A 20,113-nucleotide genomic window follows, 5' to 3' on the forward strand; every position below is an offset into this window, starting at 1 on the left:
TCGTGGTTTTTTGTTGGCCGTTGTTGCGGCGGTTGCGGCCGGCTCGGTTCGGCGGCCGCCGGCGAATGCGATCCGATGCGGTCCGCGACTCATCAGCGTAATTGAAACCGATGTGCGCCCCTGGGGCTCGGTCCAATTGGAGCGTTTTATCTTCGACGCTTCGGGCAGTCAGGGTCCGGGTCCGTCGCCCAGATAGGTGCAGATTAATGGAAATGGGTTGAGAGGGATTTATTTTTCAATTAATTGTTGCCGGACTCGTCGGACTAGCGGCTTCACTCGGTGGATTTGGGGTTAAGCTGTTGGCTTCCTTTTTGTTTGTGACAGAAAAATGCGACACCCTGACATGCGGTTCATTAAAACGTACTGATGAGCTTAGCAAAACGAACGTCAAACCTTGGCCATTCTATTTATCGTTGTTTCAAGTCTCTTTAACTTATGTAGTATGAAACAAACTTTTATTTTCGCATCAATTTCAATGGATTATCTTTCCAATAAAAGGTTTTGGGGTTTATGTGACACATTTACGTGTTTCCAAAATTCTTAAATAAATAATTTAGGTAGGATTTAATCTATATGCAGAAAAAAAGGATTTTTGTTTGTATGGTTGCAATTGCAAAATCATTTATTAAATTAATTATTATTAAAACGGACTGGTATTGAGCACCAACTTAGATTAGTTTTACACTTAAGTTGAACCATTGAACAGGGTTCGAGCTGTCCAGAAGCACTTTAATAAGTGCCATTGAAATCACCATCGAAAGAAAATACCCAATTTTATTTACACGATCAAAATTTGACCAAATCCCTCAAAACAATGATTCTTTGAGAGGCAATTGGAGCCAAAGACTGCTTCTGGGACTCCAAACCAACTGAAATTTAAAGAGAATACAATTTAAGCAGTTCGACCTCGTTTTTAAGGTAAAATTGACCACAACAAATCGTAAAGCTAATCTGACTAAAGTTGAAGTTTTATTTAACGAAAGAATTATTTTGCTAACTCCAACAACATGTAAGGAGTCCCAAAAGTGTTAGAGCCGATAATGGAAGACGCTACAGATGAGAGACTGCAATCAAGCGACGGCCAACAATTGGCACCCGTTGGTATGGCCGCGTTAGCCAACAATTATCACTGATTGAGATCTCCATTGCGGCGCGTCGTGTGCAAAAGTGTTCAAATATTTACCGAAAACACTGCCGACCATTAGAACCCAGAAGGAAGCCCAGCGAAGGAGCCCAGCTCCTCCGTTTCATCCGTTCTTTCTTCGGTCATTCGATGGTGGCCACGACAAAGAGGAGCCGTGGCCGAAGAATTCCCGAGAAGACGATGGGCCTGTTCGGGGCGTCAGGCGAACAACAATAGCGGCCTGGGCTCCTCGGGACGGTCAGAAGCCCGATCCGTGGCCCGGTGGCGTGGCAAACATCGTCTACTAATGCATCCTAATAACAGAGGTGTACAGAAGGTATCAAAATCTCCACCGTTCGGCGTTAGGTTCGCGGCCGTGTGGCGCGCTCGACAGCGATCCCTGTTCGACGGGGGGACGACCGAAACCTAATGGATGCTGACCGGACCCGGACCTCCCGGACGAGGCCGCTCGGGGCACAGGCGCGTGTAAATTGATGGCCACATGGGAAAAACGGCGGCGCACCATGAGGCGAAGAAAAGAGGCATAGGAATAACAAATTTCCAAATTAATATAAATTATACCTTGCGGGGAACACCTTTTATGTTGCGGTCCCGACCCGACCCCGACCCGACGCACACCCGGGTGTCGGTGTCAGTGTTTTAGACGCCGACCGTGCTCGAAAATGAAGATGCTGCCCGACGACGACGGCGACGGCGACGGCGATGATGATGATGGGCTACGGAAGCGCAATATTTAGACCACCACCGTCCGGCCAACAAATGGCCGTCGCCGCCGCCGTGTGGTGGAAGGAAAAGGAACGACGCAAGGATCTCCCAAATCGATCGGCTTTCGGTTCTTCGCTTTCGTGGGCGCTTCGTTTCCGTACCTCCCATTCATGAATTGATGCTGAGGCGATCAATGCTCGATCGTCCTGAGCGTTCCCCTCCCGGCCTCACCCCTCACCGCCACGTTTATGCCACGTCATTTGTGTGGTCGCGCACTTTAGAGCGCCTTTAGATGTGCGGCTTTCTAGGGCTCTCGGTAGCTCCATTAGCTGTTAGTGGTCCGCGATCGGTGAGAAATCGACACCGGGCCTGGGCCGGGCCTGGGCCGGGTTCGGTCCGGTCTCTGGCGCCCCCCGTTCCTGGGGGTTTTCTCTCACGAAAATTAAAACTCCCAACGCCGAGAACGGTTCTGTCCGAGCCCCGCGGGTCGTGCGCCTCTCGAGGACGGCTTCCTCCGCGTGGAGGAAGGACTCCCGAACACGGGGCGCGCAGTGATCACGAAACGGAGAAAATTTATGAATTCCCAGCCCTCAAACGCGCCCCCATCGGTGAGGCGCAATCAATCTCTCGCGATGTTCGTGACCATTACGGGCGCTCGTGGGCGATCGCCCTTCGACGATCGATTTTGATGGCCCCCGTGCCGCAGGATTTGCCATTTGGCCAGTACCCACGAAGTGCACATCCGTAGGGCATTGCATTCCGGCCACCCCAGTCGCGTGTGTGTGGTCCGACGCCAACCAAACTGGCCTGCCGGTGATCTCGGCCGGTGGCCAGAATGCGTCAATGTGTCGGGAAATAAATTATTAAATCGCACCCAAGCAGGCGGTGGAAGGCCAGGCCGGTGTTGGCCAAGCAGCGCTCAACCCAACATTAATTACGGGGGCCAGTCCGTCCCTCCGGAGGGGTCCAAATTCTTGTTTCGGCCTCTCCATATGGCACCTTCCGGTGTGGAGCGCATAAATCGATCGCCGGAGGCCGGGTCTCCCGTTCCGATCTTCGGGACCGATCGAGCCGCCGTGGGGAACGGACAAAAAATCGATCACATTCCTCGTGTCACGTCGGGGGCCCCGGGAGGGGGGGAGGGGTCCCTGCGAGGTCGGACGCGCTCTCGTGATAATTATGCAAATTGGTGCTCGTTAAATTAAAGCGTCGAGAGGATACCTTTGTTCCTTCCATGGCGAGCGGGGGCAGGGCTTCCGTGGGTGGCACGCGGTCCAAATTCCGTGGGTGGCCCCCCAAAAGTGGTGGCCCCGACCGGGGGCAAAAAAAAAACCCAAAACGACACTAAAACGGAACAAATTAGTGGCGATTTTGGGGAAGAATTCGAACAGCGTTCCGAGACAACCGCAAAACAGGCGCGCATTTGTGTGTGTGTGTGTTACGATTAGAACCGAAATTCCCCTGTTTGGTGGAGCACCATCCGCGCTGACGATGAGACATTGTTTAATTAACAATTATGAATCCGAAGCAGCTCCGGTAATCCGATGGAACGGACCACCGTATCGAAGTGAAATATTTGATTTTATGGCCCCGGCTCCCCGGCCGGCCTATCACTTTCGGGTGCGGCCATTCCGCCCCGGGGACCGTTCTGTGACAGATCGTGTTGCTGCTGGAGCTGGACAGGTGGACGGTTGTGGTCGCCACCGATCGCCACCGATCGGAATGGCTTAATCGATGTCCGCGCTAATGGAAACACTCGGTGGCGGCGCGTCGCGTGCGGCGTTCGGGAGGTTTTAAGATTCCTCCTGAGGCACGATACGGCCGTGGTGGTATCGCGGACTCATTTAACCCGCGCTCATCGCTGACTCACCCGAAGTAGTTTCGAGAACCCGGCTGAGCCATCGTTGCCTTTTTTGGGCGCATTTTAGTATTAGCGATCATGCGCCCGGAGTAATTCCGCTCGATTCCGAGGAAACCCATTAGAGGGATGCGACACGGAAGAGGTCTGGGGGAGCTCCACTTTCGTGGGTGCTCCAAACAATGGCATCGGTGATTGCAGGGTATTTACGTGGCCGCGGCACGTCAATCTCGATGGCTCCCGGAGCACTCGGGACTCGGGGAGCATGAATCATACGCGTTTACGCGGTGCGGTGCGGCGCGACGCTACTACTCCGCCGTGGAGTCAGTGGATCGGAATTTCGCCAAGCGGATCGCCCGGCCCGGGGTTCGTGGACTTTTCGCTGCGTCATGGCGCGTCGAGAGATCCCACAGCCTCGAGGGAAACGAAATTTGGAGCCCGTAAATTAATCATTCTCTGGGTCGAGTGACGTTACCAGAGCACGGCCAAGGTAAAACGCCTTCAGCGTTTAGTAGTTGATGGTCTTGCTCTGCTCTTAGTTCTTGGAAACACTTCCTAGTGGCATTATGGTCTTGTGACTGCTAGACGTTGACAACAAGAGCGACCACTCTAAGTAGCTCCAAGTAGTTGTGACAAGCATGTAGGCACGGGTACGACCCCGGCTGTCGCTCCGCTGGCTGGAGTCTGCTGGATTGAAAATGAAAACATTTTGACTTCATTGTAGAATGGCAGCGAGGGCTCGCAAGGGCTCGCCAGGACCGATCGGCCCGCACTGCCCGGTATCGCCCGTCACAGCCTGTCAGGAGTCGATGCATTCTTCTTGCAGTAGACGGACGACAGACAGAGAGAGCGAGAGAGAGAGCCCACAACTCAGGGAAAGGGCGAAAGCGTGGTGGCGACCATCATGACTGGCGAGCGACTGGCGAGCGAGTCCTCTGCGGTCACACACGAACTCCCTAGGCGCGCGCGCGCGCGCGAGAGAGGTTACGAAAATGGATCGATGTAATTTATCATCATCACCATCATAAGCACCGTCATCAGCATTGATCTTCCGTAGGTGCCCCGGGGCAGGGCTACAGCGGATCCGCCGTTGTGCCCTGTCATCTTAGCGACCGGGTAGCGATTCGAAAGGGCACCACCACGGCACCACCAGTACGGACACGGCAACCGACGAGCGACGACGTGATCGACACCGGGGATCGGGATCCTAAAATATTTGTATTCATCAAATTGTAAAACTGTCATAAGGTAACAGTTTCAATAAATAGAGCCGTACCCTGACAACTCCATTAGGCCATTTATGGGAGCCCGCGCCGCAGGGCGTTCCGGTGGCCAAACCAGGGGGAGTTGCGGCCCCGACGCGGGGAGGAATCAAATAATATGGAAATTAAGATATCGGATGATGATTTGTTAATTTTCGCCCGGGTTCGGGGGTTTTCCCATCACTGGAACCCCCGAAACCCCGGGAAGGAGATGATCGTTCCGATTCACCGACCTGGGATTGGGCCTGGAATTACCTCCCTCTAACAGAAGCATATGGGGGGATGTGGAGGACTGAAACAGGTGAAACGATTAATGCGATCAATTTCGGGCGAAATTCGGGCGGTCGTCGTTCCGTAATGGGCAGGGCCACGGTGCCAGAGCACGTTTCTCGCGAAGGGCGACGAGTTAATTGCGCAACAGGCGCGTTCGGACTTCGGGAGGGATAACTTTAGTGTCCGAAATTGCGGTCACCGGACCCGGGCCGACCGAGACTGGGTTCGCGGAGACAAACGCCCCGTTCTTCGCTCTCTTTCCTTATGTTTATTTTACTGGGTTGATCAATAAGCTTTGCGCTTCAATAACAGAGGGCGCTGCTGCCAGCCTCAATTGATTTTGTAATGTTGGTACACTCTTCATATGAACGTATGTGAAGTTTCAATTCAATCCGTCAATCCATTCTTTGTTTACAAGCGATTTAGTATCGAAGAGTTACAATGGAAAAATCATGTATCGTTTTGAAAGTAGATTGTAGATTGAATTTTTATTTTTGGAAGGTTTAAAAGCAAAGGAAATTTAAGATCGAATGTCGAAAGTGTATAAGGACTCATCACCTGCAATTAATACAGTTTTTTTTTAATTTTTTATTTTTTTTTTTATTTTACAAGTAGGAAACCACATTTTCGCACGGAGTGTGGGACTCTCCCTCGGTGCCGAGGTCCTACCCACTAAAGCCTACTTGGTTCTCCATCCTACCCCTTCCAGAACTACCGTCACCGGTTTTACTTCGGAAGGGGGGACCAGGGATAGTCCTCGTCTGCCATTTAAACAAAAAAGGAGCACTCTTGTGCTGTTTGCCCTCACTCCCGGTCGGCAGATGCGGTGGACGCCGCTAACGTCTGCGCCGCCGGCTGCTGTTGCTCTCGTCGCCAATCACCGAGCAGTTTTGCTGTGATGGCTGCAACGCACGCGCTCACTCCGTCGAACGCATCCTTATTCGCGCACATGCGATGGACCATATTCTCCACCGTGAGTCCATCTCCGATCCTACGCTGCAGGCTAGAGTTAGGCTAGCTAGGGCTTTGTTTAGGTTAGCTAGATTTTTTTTTTCCTTTTGTCAACTAGGCTCAATTGCCCATTGTCAAATTTTTGCTAATAAATAAATAAATTTGCTCCCGAGCGTCGTCAAACCGAGGGCACGCAAACAGGACGTGCTCCGGTGTCTCCACATGGCCCTCGCAGGTCGGACATTGCGGCGACCGAGCTCTCCCTATCCGATGGAGATACTCCCGGAAGTACCCATGCCCAGTCAAGAACTGAGTTAGGGAGGGGTTTATACCCCCATACTTCCGGTGCAGCCAGCATCGGATGTCCGGGATTAGACGGCACGTCCATCGTCCGTGCTGCAATTAATACAGTAAAACGATGGCTTGCTGAATTCAAATGTGATCGTACAAGCCTTGAAGACAATCCACGTGAAAGACATCCCAGAAAAGCACAGTAAAACAAAACAATATTTCGAGTGTTTTCGAAATGATAAAGCGGAAATGATTCTGAATATTATGGCAACCCTTTAGATCAGCTGAAGGAAAAAGAGTCCTTTTTTATCCGGACAACACAGGATTGTGTCAGAAGAGCATTTAGACAATGGAAAAAATTCATGAATAGAAGTTCGAATGGTTGAAGCATTCAGCGTATTTATTAGATTAAGCGCCTAGCGACTTCCATCTGTTTCCGGACCTACAAAAATGCACCCGTCGAAAATCGCTTTTCTTCAAATTCATAAATTGGAATCTCATTGGAACAAGTGTATTGATGTTCAGAGAGACCATGGCACTGAATAATAAAGTGTATTTCAAACCATAAAAATGTGTTTTTCTTATCGAACCGCAAAACTTATTGAACAGCCTGGTATGCTGTTCTGCTGCTCGCGGGTTTCGGGACATTTGGGACGAAGAATGGGACACATTCGACCAAGTTTCTTTCTCGACGCGCTCACTTTATTTGCAACGATTTTGTTCGCCCAATCTCTACACACCGCGCACCTCGCGCATCACTCTCGCCTCTCGCCGGAGCCACTCGCTTATTAGCACTTAGCAATAAATATCATATTCGGTTTACGTTGGTGCGTTGGTCACCACACAGATCACATGGAAAGAAAGCATTAGCGAGCTGCCCCGCGCTCGGCCGGCGCGCTCGTATGTACAGACGAACCCCGCACAGGTTCCCCACTGGCCCCACACACATCCCATCCCATCCCGTCACACCTGGATCACGGATCAGTCTTTGACGTTTCCTTCTTCTAGCTCACTCTCTCACCGTTCACCGTTCTGACACTTGATTCCGCCATCCGTCACTTGCAAGTGTAGACATCCTGGATGTCGATGCAGGTATTGCAGGTCACCTCGCAGCACCACTTGAAGCTGCAGTTGCAGTTGCGCCGGACCTCCACCTGGCTGTGGGTTTGGCCCCGCTTGCAGCACATCAGGCTGCAGCCGTCGATGCCGCTCGAGCTGATGTTGCACTCGCGCCCGTGCGTCCCGAGCGACCCACTCTTGGCGCTCGGCTCGCAGAAGTCGTCCGAGTCCTCCGTGTACACCAGGTCCTTGCGCGTAGGCAGCTTGATCGTGGCGTCATCCGGCATGAAGCTGTGGCCATCGTTGCGGGCGATCACCTTCGTCGCCCCGTCAAAGTGCTCCTTCAGCCTGGCACCGACCTCCGCGAACGGTGGCAGCTTCATCCAGCACGTCTTGGTCGTGCACGATCCGGACAGCCCGTGACACTTGCACTCCATGCGCATAAACTGCTTCACGGCCTGTGGAACCGGACGGAATATAAACCAACTGAACGTGGGACTTCTCAGACTCTCTGCAAGGACTTACCAGCCTTCCGGCGTTGCTGTTGTGCAGACGGACCAGCGTCTTGATGTCGCTCTTCTTGCGCAGCCGCGCGTCCAGGAAGTCCTTCGACTTGCGCACCCCGAAGTTGACGTTGTCGTCGCAACCGCCCCACTTCCACTTCTCCTCCTGTCCGCTGGCCAGGAGCGTCAGGGTGGCGGGCAGTTCCTGTCCCCCCGCACCGGCACCGGGCGCCTCCCGGTTGGCTCCAGGTTTCCCTAGATGTCGCTGGATACGCTGCCCGGTGCGCCGTGGTGGTGGTTGCTTCCGGGCTACGTCGCCCACCGGTGTCAGGGTGTTGTACGCCGGGTTACCTGTGCGCTGGTAGGGCGCCATCACAGGACGGCCTCCGTTCGAACTGCCGGACGCAGCCTGTCCCGGACGACGCGGAGCTCCTGGGGCAGGTCGGAATCCAACGCGACCAGCGCGACCAATTCCGTCGCCTTCTTTCGCCGGCCGGGCGGCATGCTTCTGGGTGCAGGAGCACTCGAGCAGGTCACCCATCGTGCAGGCCTTCGTCACCGCGTACGTGATGCCGGCGGCCGTGATCGCGTGCACGAACGCCGTCTCCCGGGTATCTGAGAGAGAGAGAGAGAAGGAGAGGGAGATAAGATACCGTGGTGATGTCGGCACCGCTATCGTAATATGGCTGGTCTCGTGTTCGGCAAAACGATCGACTGATCGATTGATAAAACAAATATCGTTCCAGGGGCGTAATGGGTCGTGTTTCATTGCGGCAATTACCAGCCCCGCGGCTGGCCTGAAACCGGCCACCGGTCTGATTTGCATAAATCGCTCGCTAGAGAGCTGGGTCTGATGTTGGTGGTGGTGCTAATTGGTGCCCAAACAGCCCAGCTGCGGTGGCCACTCAAAGCAAACATACGCCAAATGTGCGTTAGGCATCGGTTGCCAAACTTTAAGCAGCTTTCGTGACGCCTGCCAAAGTGTGTCCGGAGTGTCAACATCACGCCCAGGACCAATATTTGCCGTGATTCCGTTGGCACCGCACCTCACTGTTTAACGGCCTCCGCGCACAAAACGCGCCCACCAACATGATTTGGGTCCGCGGGAGAAAAAGGCGTAAAGTTGCGCAAAATAGACAACGTTTATGGCGCCGTTGATTGATTCGTCACTTTCGGGGGAACGGATGCGCCGCGGCTTTGATGTCTTCGGTTCCCATTAACGTGCCGCGGCCCTTCGGAAGCTGTGAAGCTCGACAGAGTGTGGGAAGCTCGGTTTGCTCGATTTGCTCGCTGCCATATTTTGCTGCCTTTGAGTCAATGTTTAGCATCTCAAGTCGTTGTGCCATTTTGAGCATACGCCGAACGGATTTTCATGTATTCGAAAACAATGTTTATAAACCATCCGTTGTATATAAGCGTTGTTAACCGTCCAGCATTTGAGGAGTATATTTGCTAATCGATCGAGGAATGATCGATCTTATTTTTTAGTGTAATTGTAAGCTTATAAGTCAACTAGGCATCATCATGTCCGTTGGTCATCTTCCGATAACAAATAAACAAAGCAATAAATTAATAAATACAAAAACTTTATGCATCTAATGCATCAAATATAAATGCATATTTGAATATATTTGATTGTTCATATGTTTCGGCTCAACTTAACGTAACTTCCTAATATTGAACTGATTAATACTGAATGGATATCTATGTGGTTCCTATTTTTATTCTTGAGATCGGGAATAAAATATTTGGCTGAAGCATTCATAAATCTGGCTACACCTTCAACACGGTGCTCATTTTGCGATCAGTTTTCTGCACCGCGATCGTTTTCAAGTTGTGTGGTGACTGTCAAACTATCACATGGTCGATCGTCAAAGTATTTACTATCTTCTATTTGCTTGGTTTAGTTAAGTCGGTTTACTTTGACCGAAACCTATTTAGTGAATAAATTATCACTCAAAATCTCTCCTTTGAACCTTGGACTTTAAAATAACCCCCCGGGCAATCAGGACATCAATCCGCTGACAAAAAGAGCCATGACGTTTGAGTGTGACATAATCGTAACAATTGAGCAATAACGATCGTCACTCCTTTTCCGTTTCTTTTTTCTCCTGAGAAAGGAATGGCATTTCAATCGATCGTGGCACCATTTAATCCCGCACTGATAGACTGTGTGTAATCAACGGCGAAAAATGTCCATCACTGGCCGAGGAATTAAAAGGCCATTCTAAAATACTTTCAAATGCGCCAACGGCCAATGGTTGATTGAACTGGACGTGCCGGGTCCATTCCGCGGGTCTGTTTGTTTTGCGCGAAGCACGCGAAGAATCTAATAGATTTCGTAATTAATTTCCACCGGCGTCAACGTTCATACGAATTATGATCACGTCCCGTGAGTGAGCGGCAATCTACGGCCGCTAAGGCCGCTACGGCCGCGGGCGATATGCTTCGATCTTATGCTGAGATAAGACAGATCGAGAAAAACCGCGCAAACACACACACGCGCAGAGTAAACGCCCTGGAACCTTTTTACTGTGGCGGGTGTGTAACAGACCCGTTTAGCCTACATGTTTGGTCACGTACATGATTGAAGCAGACAGCGGCAGGCTGCCCGGTGGCCGCAAATGGATAATGATGGTGTCGTGTTTGCTTACAAAACACGCGTTACATCGATCGCTTTCGGTTCCTGCAGAACCAAATCAAATCACCGGTAGTCGTCAGTCGGAAGCCGGATTATAGCCGACGGAGGGGCCGAGGGTAGACCTGACGCACGGACCACGCACGGTAGTCAATTCAACCGTCAGTAATCCGTCTCGATCGTGGCTGGCGATCGGCGGAGTGGCCCCCGCTGGAAATTAGATCGCCGAAAACGGAGTCCCGGCCACCAGTCGGCCAGAACAAACGGGCAGCTGCTGCCAATTTTCCTGTCAATTTGTGAATAACTTAAATTAACTTTATGGCGAGTCAAACTCAAAATTAATGTTTATTGAATTAAAGTGATGTAATCGTGACAATTGCGATCAGATTGTTTATCTTCAAACGGGTCGTCCCGGCGACGGGGTCGACCGTCGGTTTGGTGGCCCCTTTTCCGCGCGTTCCGGAATGTTTCCTCCGGTTCTTTCCTTCCTACTTGTCTTCTTACCGTGCTACCCGTCCCGTCCTATGTCAGTGGCCATGCCAGAGCGGCCTGTGTGCGACCCATGTGCCTGTCAACGGGGAACGAATGTCGCGTACGGCCCTCCGTGACGTGGGCACGACCAATTGCGCCGGCCGACCATAAAACTGAACCGTCAGGCGGATCCTCTCCGGCGAAGCCCGCTGCCGTGACACGTGACACGCCACGCGGTCGTGTATTATAATGATCAATCTGTCCCTTTCGCACGGTACGCAAACCCGGGACGGGACGATTTCGACGGCGGCAACGACACAGGTCAGGTTGTTCAGTGCGAAAAGGTGAAAAGTATCGCAAGAAACGAAAACTGCTGCCCCAAGAAAGCCGCTGCTGGGGGGACAATAATTTGAGCTTTAGTTTAGTTGTTCGAATGTGGGGAGCCCGAATTTCCGGAGCCGCCGGGAGAAAAAAAAAGGGAGCCGGAATGCTGCCGGTTGCCAAAGGGCCCATTCCTGCCTGTCGGAAATCTCAGACTCTCTGGGAGCCCTGTTTAATGTAACAAAAAACACAAAAAACGGGGCAAAGTCACCGGATTCCGGGTCCGAGTTCGTTCGTTCGTTCGTTTGTTTGTTTGTTTTATTGATCCGATCGCGCAACAAATCCGCACCGAAAATGGGGTCTGCGATGGCGCGGGACCCGGCGAAGACGTCAGCTCAAGCCATTCAAGCGACAGGACCTCGACAGGACCGCGACAGTACAGGCGACAGGCCGATCGAGCGGGCCGATCCGATAATCGCCCCGCACAATGGGCTGCACTTTTTGGGCCGCGGCCGCGGCATTGAATGTAATTTATAGCGATGACAATATCGTTACGTTCGATTTAAATTTTTCAATTGCACGACAAGCCTCTGCAGGACGACGACGACGATGATGACGACGACTTCTGTCCTTTCGGCTTCGCATTCGGGGCCCTCGTCAATTATCCCGATTTCACCCGAAGACCCGAAGACCCAAGACGACTTACCTTTGGCCAGCACGCGGCGCATGCTGCGCTTGATGGTCCAGGAGCAGTTCCACATGCTGTGCCGGAATTGGGACTCGCACTCCCGGAACCCGAGACTGATGCCGCGGTGTATCACGTGCATCAGCGACGTGTCGTTCTTGCAGATGTCCGCGAGCCGGCCCGACAACCGGCGTGACTTCCGGTGCTTGGCCTCGCACACACGTTCCGGTTCGAGCAGCACGTTGCTCCCTTCGGCACTGCAGAGACAGAGAGACAGGGGGTGATGGGCCTCACCTTAATCGTGATGGGGTAAATATTGTTCCACGTAAACATTGTAACCACCATTCGTCGAAACGCGTCCCAATGACGTCCGGTATGTAAACAGTGATCGATCTACGCAGCGCCGCGCAAACGTTCCCGGAACCTCGCGCACTGGATCGTTCTGGAAATTGGTTCGGAAATGGCCGCCGTCGGATCGGAAAACTCCAGCCCCAGCCGACGAGGGCCTCCTTCCTGTCTGGGGCCGGGTTTTTTTTTGTGCTCTTCGCTGCGTCAGTCTGCGCGGCGATTGGCTGCCCATCAAGCGGTTCTCAAGGATATCGGTTCCGTACCGTTCCGCTTTTACGCTGCCGCACCGGCCGGCCATCGATCCGACACGGTCCGGCACCCCCTAACACACACACACACACACACGGGGTTCGAAAATCGTATCGAATTTCAACGATCATCCCGATCGCTGGCTGAGGTTCGCATTTTTGGAACCCCTCCGGTCGATGGAAATGCAATCCACAAAATGGCGCTCATTGTGGTAAATGGTTCGGCTCCGCAAAAGGACACCGCTCGATACCGGTGCACTTGATCGGCCGCCATTTTCTTTCCCACGCGCCGTCCCGAAGTCGCGCGCGTCTTAATAAGCGAATGGGAATACTTAAAATTGAACACCTTTCACGGTCGGTCGTTGTAACCGATTAGATCAACTGTTAACACACACCGCGACAAAAGCGATGGCGGAATGGCGGGGGGGGGGGGGGGGGGGAGCGGGATCGGAATTTTCCATTAAACCCACCGGCGGCAAGCGGCCTAGCGTCATGCGTTATCGGCGCGTGTGTCAGTGGCTCGCGACGATAAGCGTTTTGAGGAGATTAAGAAAACATAATCTCCCATTCGGAGTTCCCCCCGGCCGTTTGATCCCCTTCGGATTGGTCTGGCTCGCTGGTTGGTGGCGAGTTGTGATTTGCATAATTCTTATTTTCGGCGAGGGAGATTTGTCCCTCTTCTTCCTTGTCTTCAACTTTCGCCAAACCGCTCACGGCGCAGACACGAATTCTGGTGTTGACGCGCGCAAGTGGCGCAGCTCAACGTGCCCCGGGACCAGCGCGGAATGTTTCCGTTGACATACCCCCCTCCCCCCACTGCTCCCACGCAACCGAAAAATTCCGAAACGCTCGAAGGTTTTCGGGTTCAAACTCGTAAAGATTTAGATAAGCCGCCGCCGGACGCCGACGCGCGTATGATCTGTTGTCGCGTATGATGTCGCGCAAACGCCTCTCTCACGGGGGCCGGCATGTAAAGCGTGACCCCTTCCGTGGCCGGGTGTGTGGCGTGCAGCGAATTTCTTATGCGCCTGCCGGCGAGATCCTGTCTGAACGTTCATCTTGCGCCGTTCTCCGGTTACGCCACCAGCCAGCCAGGGCCACGGCCACGGTAACACTCATCAAATCGCGATATTCCTTATCAGCCGGACCATCTTGTGAGCCGGATCGCCACGACGCGAACGCCGGGCATCCACGTCCGTCCGTCCGGCCGACAGGCCGAAGTGTAAACTTGCGATATGACGTGATAGCTCCGACGGTGCGGTTGATTTGCATCCCTAGTTCTCGGGTTGGCCTACGATGCAGAGCGGCGATGGCGTAAGTAGATCGGTTACTCCACTCGGCTACCGATCATCCAGAAGCGTCCGTCGCACCGTATCATCTTGCATGGTCCGTTCGTCCTCCACCCCCAGGGGCCATCCGGTACCCGGTTGCGGCCGCTTATCACAACATCATCGCTAATGATATAATGAGGGGCGGTTTATAATATTTATAATCGTTTTTAAAAGCGTAAATGTAATTAAGCGATGCGATTTAATGGCTGCCCAGCCGTCCGGCCGGCCAATGGACATTTCAGTCGCGGGTCCCGGGTCTGGGGTTTTCTTCCGTTTTCTTTCGTCACGCCGTTGCAACACTGTAGCGAAGACGATCGCACGTCTAATGAGTTACCGGGCCGAGTAGTGGTAGTAAAAACGGACGATCCGCGCCGCGCGCTGGTTAATTATGAAATTATTAAGATAATGTGTTGAATGCACGACGGCCTGTTGGCCGACCAGAAGCAGCCTTCGGGCCATGCACGACTCTGCCGTTGGATGAGCTGCGATTTGCAAATCCTCGCGACCGGTGGAGCTACTAAGTAGCCGCTACGTGGTGCCGTGGTGGCCGTTTCACTTTTCTGACAGCGCCATTTTTTATCACCAATTTTCTCACCACATCACCAGAGTTGGTACGAGCGCGTATAGCTGAAAGCATTCCACCGCAAATGGGAGGTTTGCCGATGGGGTCTCCGTCGCTAATATGCTGGAGGTGTGCATCGTAAAACGCGGTGCGACGCGACGCGACGTGGCGATATTGTGGTCAGCACAGGGGAGAGCTGCTTAGAGGGAGATACTTTTTAGTAGCATCTTCTACGGTGCCACACGGTTGGCCGTGTAAAGGTCGGTGGGCCGTGTATTGATTTCACCATTAACCGTCACTTTGAATAAGTAACTGAACATCGATTTTCATAACCTTTTTTGCCATGGAAAACGGATCGTTCACTCCAGGCGCGATACTTACCGCCACAGGCCGGTTATGGGCATTATCAGTATCAAGTAGATCACTATCACCACCAGCCGCATAATGATAACTTCCTGTTGCCCGCCCTTTGCGGTGTGTGTGGTTCTCGAAATAGGGGGGTGGAAACAAAACAAACAATCACACTTAAAACTCGTCCCGGGCCGCCATTGACGCACGACGTCGACGCACGGGACCGGATGTCCGGAGGGTTGAGTTTGAGCGATAAGCACACGTCACCTTCCCGTGTCACCTTCGGCCTTGGAGTCACCCGGGGAGCCTTTCACATATCGTTTCACAGCGGGCACGATCCTATTGTTTCTCACGAGTGCGCGCGCGGCACGAGAGCTGTGTTCAGTCGCGGCCGTCGTCAACGTCAGCACTGGTTGGTGGTGCGCAGTTGGGAAAACTTCTTGGCATGATCATCATCATCATCACTACCACTACTCGACGAGTCGACGGCGAGATGTTTATTTGCTTCTGTTGCCCGGTTTTAGAACCGGCTGCCGGCTACGAATGGGGGGGCCAAAAACCTCGCCTGAGGCCAACTGGATAAGCTCACGCTTGACTTCACAGACACCTGACACCTGATGTGCTCCAGTTTTCCGCCGAACCGGCGGCCACGGCCGTCGTGGGTTCTCGGGTCGGGTGAGCCATTTTCGCGGCAAAAGTTCCGGAGCACAGGGTCGAAGCCGGCGATCGGCTTCGTGTCTCGGCAGCGACTGCCACCGGAACGAGAACTGCCCAAACTACACCATCACCGGCCCCAGCGTTGGGGAGGACACGCACGAACCGCACGCACGCACGGAAGGTCGGAACGGGGGCCGATCACGATGCGACTGCGCGACGCAAAGAGGTGTGCAACTTGCGCAACTCCCGGAGCGCAAAATACAACTGCACAAGCGGAACCCCGGAACCCGTATGCACAGGGCAGCGTCCCTGATAGGGGAGTTGTTGTTGCCAGGAGTTCAGCCGGTCGGCTGGTTGGTCGTCCCCGAAAATCTCGTATTCAAAATCGATAGAGAACTTCCAAATGTTGCCCCCGACACACGTACAGCGGCTGGTGGCACACGTACACGGCGCAGAGCACAGAGAGAGAGAGAGAGAGAGGGAGAACAAACAACAACGCGGGGAAAAAATCACAAAATCACTCGACGCGGACCGGCAACGTGCGCGCGCGCGGGGCCGATAGAACGTTCAAACGACTGGCGGCAAAAGCACCGTTTTCTTTGGACCGAGCAACCGATCCGGCACACACACACACACACACACACGGGGGGGCTGCCGAGTTGCGAATGCTGGCCCCCGCGGCCACACATCGTAGCCCCACAAACACACGCACGCGCGCAAGAAGGAGCCGAAAAGACGAAAAATAATAAAAAATATAAGGAAATTAAAGCAACCCGGAGGAGCCGAAAAAAAACGCCATCTTCGCACTTCAAACGATCTACACACCCCGTGTGTGTGTGTGTGTGCCGTCCCTGGTGGGTGGTTTTTGGTGGGGTCGGGCGGTAAGGAAATGAAATTAAAAGCCGCACCATCAGCTCCGACGCGGCTGAAAACGGTAGAGAATTAAAAAATATACCCCTACAAACACACACACACGGGCGCGAACACAACGCATCCAAAAGCTCAAACCGCAACCCACAACCCACACACACACACACACAGAGACGCGCATACACCGTTGCAAAATGATATATTTTAAAAGGTTATTGCGCGCGCCCGCGGATTTCCTTTCATCTTTAACCGACGAGCCGCGACCGGCCGGCCAGGTCGATAATAATAATTGGCGCCCCATGCTCTCTCTCTCTCTCTCTCTCTCTCTGTCGGCTCTCGGATCGATCGGAAAACTCCATCATCACAGATCAATGCCCGGGGGGTGGCCGCTGTTGTGATATGCTGCCGCGCTGCACAGTACTCGAAAGTAGCGGAAAGTATCGCTTTCCAGTGGAGCGGAAAGAAACGATCAACCCGCGCGGCCGAGGATCCCAACGCGCGCACAATGTTGTTGTTACATATTTTCGCTTCACCCGCTCCGTCCGGGCTTTTCGATTGTTTTGTACGGCAAAAAGTGGAAACAAATTCATCATCTTCTTTTTTTGGTTTCGTGTTCCGTCCGGTCCGGTCCGGGTTTGGGGCGCTCGATTCGTTTCGTGGTGATGAGAGGAAGATGAAGATTATGATGCTGCTGCGCGGCCACACCGCGGCGCAGAGTGATTTGATTTGCACTTCCCTGTCTGTGCTCATGCAACACACCGAGCGGCAACGCAGTGCGAGATGATGTAAGAGTGCGCGCGCCCGATGCTCTTGATCCAGTTGTGGCTTTTCTTCGGCCGGTGCCATTTTGCTTAATTTGTCTTAAGTTTTCCGAGCCACCCCGTGGGGGGGTTCCCATCCACCTTCGCTTGCCTCTTCCGTTCGCACCCGGTTCGATTGTTTTCCCGATAGGCGTTTTTCCCCCCGTTGTGCTTTGCTTAAGCTTTTTGTTCGGCCCGAACCCGGCTTCCTTTTGGGCCCCGTTTGCCACCACGGGTGTGTGTCTGCTCGCGGTCGCCTGGAGCCCGTTTCCTTTGCATTCTTCTCTTCGCATTTCCACACTCTCCATTGTTCCGGGGAGGTGTGGCTGGGTCCGCCAACCCACCTGTGGGCTTTTATTTATTGTTTTGGCTCGTGGTGTGAAATTTATGCTTGCTAAATATTGGCCACCCCTTCACTGCATGATGGACCCCCGCGCCGCCTAAAGATGGTGGCCTTTGCCACAACTAAACAAAGTGTGAAAAGCCAACCGTATTTGAGGGCCAACAGTATAGTGTTGCGCTAATGAGGCCATTTTGCAATCAATGCAAGACACAATCGGGTGGGAATCGCCCAGAGGGTGCCAAGATTTCCTTCTCGATGGTTTAGTTATAGTTTTTTTGTTGATGATGCATGGCCCATAGATAGGTTTCATTTGCATAACGCCGAGGGTGTACCATATGAGCTAATGGAACGGAAAATGCATACAAAATGAAGCGTGGAACGCAATTTTCACGGCCACCGTGTGAGGTGGCTTATTACCTCACTTGGGAACCAACTCTTAACGCTCGGAGCGTTGTAATGCCCTAAGGTCACAGATCACTTCTAGTCCGATGTGAATCTAGTAAAGTTCGAAACTGCGCTGGGAATGGCTGTCTCAAAAGCATTAATTTATTCGACTTTTTGTCGGCGCTGGACATCAAGTTCCCTTACCTAATCGGCGACCGACCGATGAGTTGGTCCAATCTCTTCCTAATGGCCCACACTATACAGGTCGCTTCTGCACAATTTGTCTTCCCGATCGTGGGATGCAAAATGCGGAGTGCCGGTCGGCTTTTGTCGTCACCTTGTCTTCGAACGACGGTTGAGTCACCGTCACTCCGTTTTTTGCTCCGTGCACTTCTGCTCTAGGTTGGGCGGCCCCGTGAGCCCGGTGAGCCAATCAGGTCGTTAACGACGTCTCGCCCAGATGTGGTTTTGTGGTGTGGCCCTTTTTTCTTCTCATAACTGCACTGCCTTTGCGCGGTCTCTAATTCACACATTGTTGTTGCGGCGCAGGAAGAAAAACCTTCGATGGCACCTTTGGCCCCACCCGGACGTTGGCGTACGACAAAGATCGGAAACGATTGCATTTCCGTTCCACATGGGCCGGTGTCGCCCGGAACCGGGCCAGGTTTGTTGTCACAACTAATGACGTTCTCATGTCAGTTGCGGAACGTGAGGCCGCCGTCTTCGCGAGCGAAATTGTCTCCCACTTACCGGTGGGACGGTTATTCTTTTAATTGTTTGTTGTGCGTCCCTCGTCCGCCACACAATTATTGCGCCAGACAATCCGTCACACAACCGGCACAAGAGAGTAGAGGTTGCCGGTGACGCTCAAACGAGCGCGAACCCTCTTCGGGGTCCGCTTGCCGCCCGGTCTCGATCAATTACGTGACGGTTCGCTCCAGACAAACTGGTCTTTAAAGACCACGGCAGCAGATGACGACAGCGGGCGGACCCGTCTTCTCGTCGATCGGGCGGCGGCATCGTTTGAGTCATCGCTGTGGCTAAAAGCCGAGATTGCATTTGAATTTCCATCCTTCAGGCGGGCGGCTCGTACGGGTTGGCTCGTAAAATTATGTATTTTATGTTCAAACTAAAGAGGATGACGAAAGCGGAGTGATTCAATCGGCAGCGATCCGATAATTCACACAAACCCGGGTCAATAAAACCCCGGGGGCCAGGACACCGGTTCTGCCGACATCTGCTGCATAAAATTGGTAAACAAACTGTGAAACGTGTTTGTTGATGAACGACCATTGAATTGCTGAACTCATTGGCCATTTTTAGAACCAACCGACCTGCGGCGCAAATTAACTCCCAAACGGCCATCCTAGAGAAGAGAGGGTTATTCTGTGCGCGCGCTCCGACAAGCGCAAGATAATTGTGGCAACTCTCTTGAGTTTGCCAGTGACATTTACATTAACCACTTGCCGTCGAAGAAAACCCCGGGCCCTCTTGTGGGGCTCTTTGTGTTGAAGCGGCGAGACCGTGTTACGTCCACTCATTGCCCATCGCCATTATTAAAGTTTTCTTTATTTCCCCCTCGCACAGGTCCAGCAAGGCGGAGAAGAATGCCGACGGTTTGCAGGAGATCGAGCGGGAGGTCGACCGGTACAAGGACATCTTGCAGAACCTCAACAAGCGGATAGCGGCCAATGTGTCGGCCGGGCAGCCGCAGGACGCGGTGGCGCGCGAGAAGCGCTGCAAGAAGGTGCCCGAGTTCCAGCTCGGCCAGCTGATGGAGGAATCGGTCAAGGATCTGCCGGTCGGCCTGCTGAAGGATGTGCTGGATACGTGCGGTAAGAGGGGGCCCGCCGGGGGATCAGCTTTAGTGCGACCGGGACCGAGCTAATGCTCCACTTTCACTCCTTCTTTCCAGCGCGCGTCGAGAAGCGAATAGCGACGGAGATCGTGAACAACGAGGTAAACGTGGAGAACTCCGTCAGCAAAAACCTCAACGACATCATCGAGCGGCACTTGGCCACGATCCAGAAGCAGAAGCGCGTCGTCACCAAGTGCCAC

The 20,113-nt window shown here is 53.1% G+C and overlaps 1 protein-coding gene across 1 annotated transcript; it reads right to left on the bottom strand.

Annotated features, from left to right (window-relative positions):
* Positions 1–7,256: 7,256 nt before the first annotated feature.
* LOC128272155 (protein Wnt-6) lies at positions 7,257–15,093 on the bottom strand. The gene is made up of 4 exons (XM_053009910.1): positions 15,032–15,093; positions 12,183–12,418; positions 8,069–8,661; positions 7,257–8,001 (listed from the first exon to the last, which is right to left on the bottom strand). Exons 1-4 carry the CDS (start codon positions 15,091–15,093, stop codon positions 7,540–7,542), a joined length of 1,353 nt encoding a protein of 450 aa, XP_052865870.1. The 3' UTR covers positions 7,257–7,539.
* Between the last annotated feature and the right edge of the window lie 5,020 nt (positions 15,094–20,113).

Source organism: Anopheles cruzii, chromosome 3 (assembly GCF_943734635.1).
Source record: "Anopheles cruzii chromosome 3, idAnoCruzAS_RS32_06, whole genome shotgun sequence".
NCBI lineage: Eukaryota > Metazoa > Arthropoda > Insecta > Diptera > Culicidae > Anopheles > Anopheles cruzii.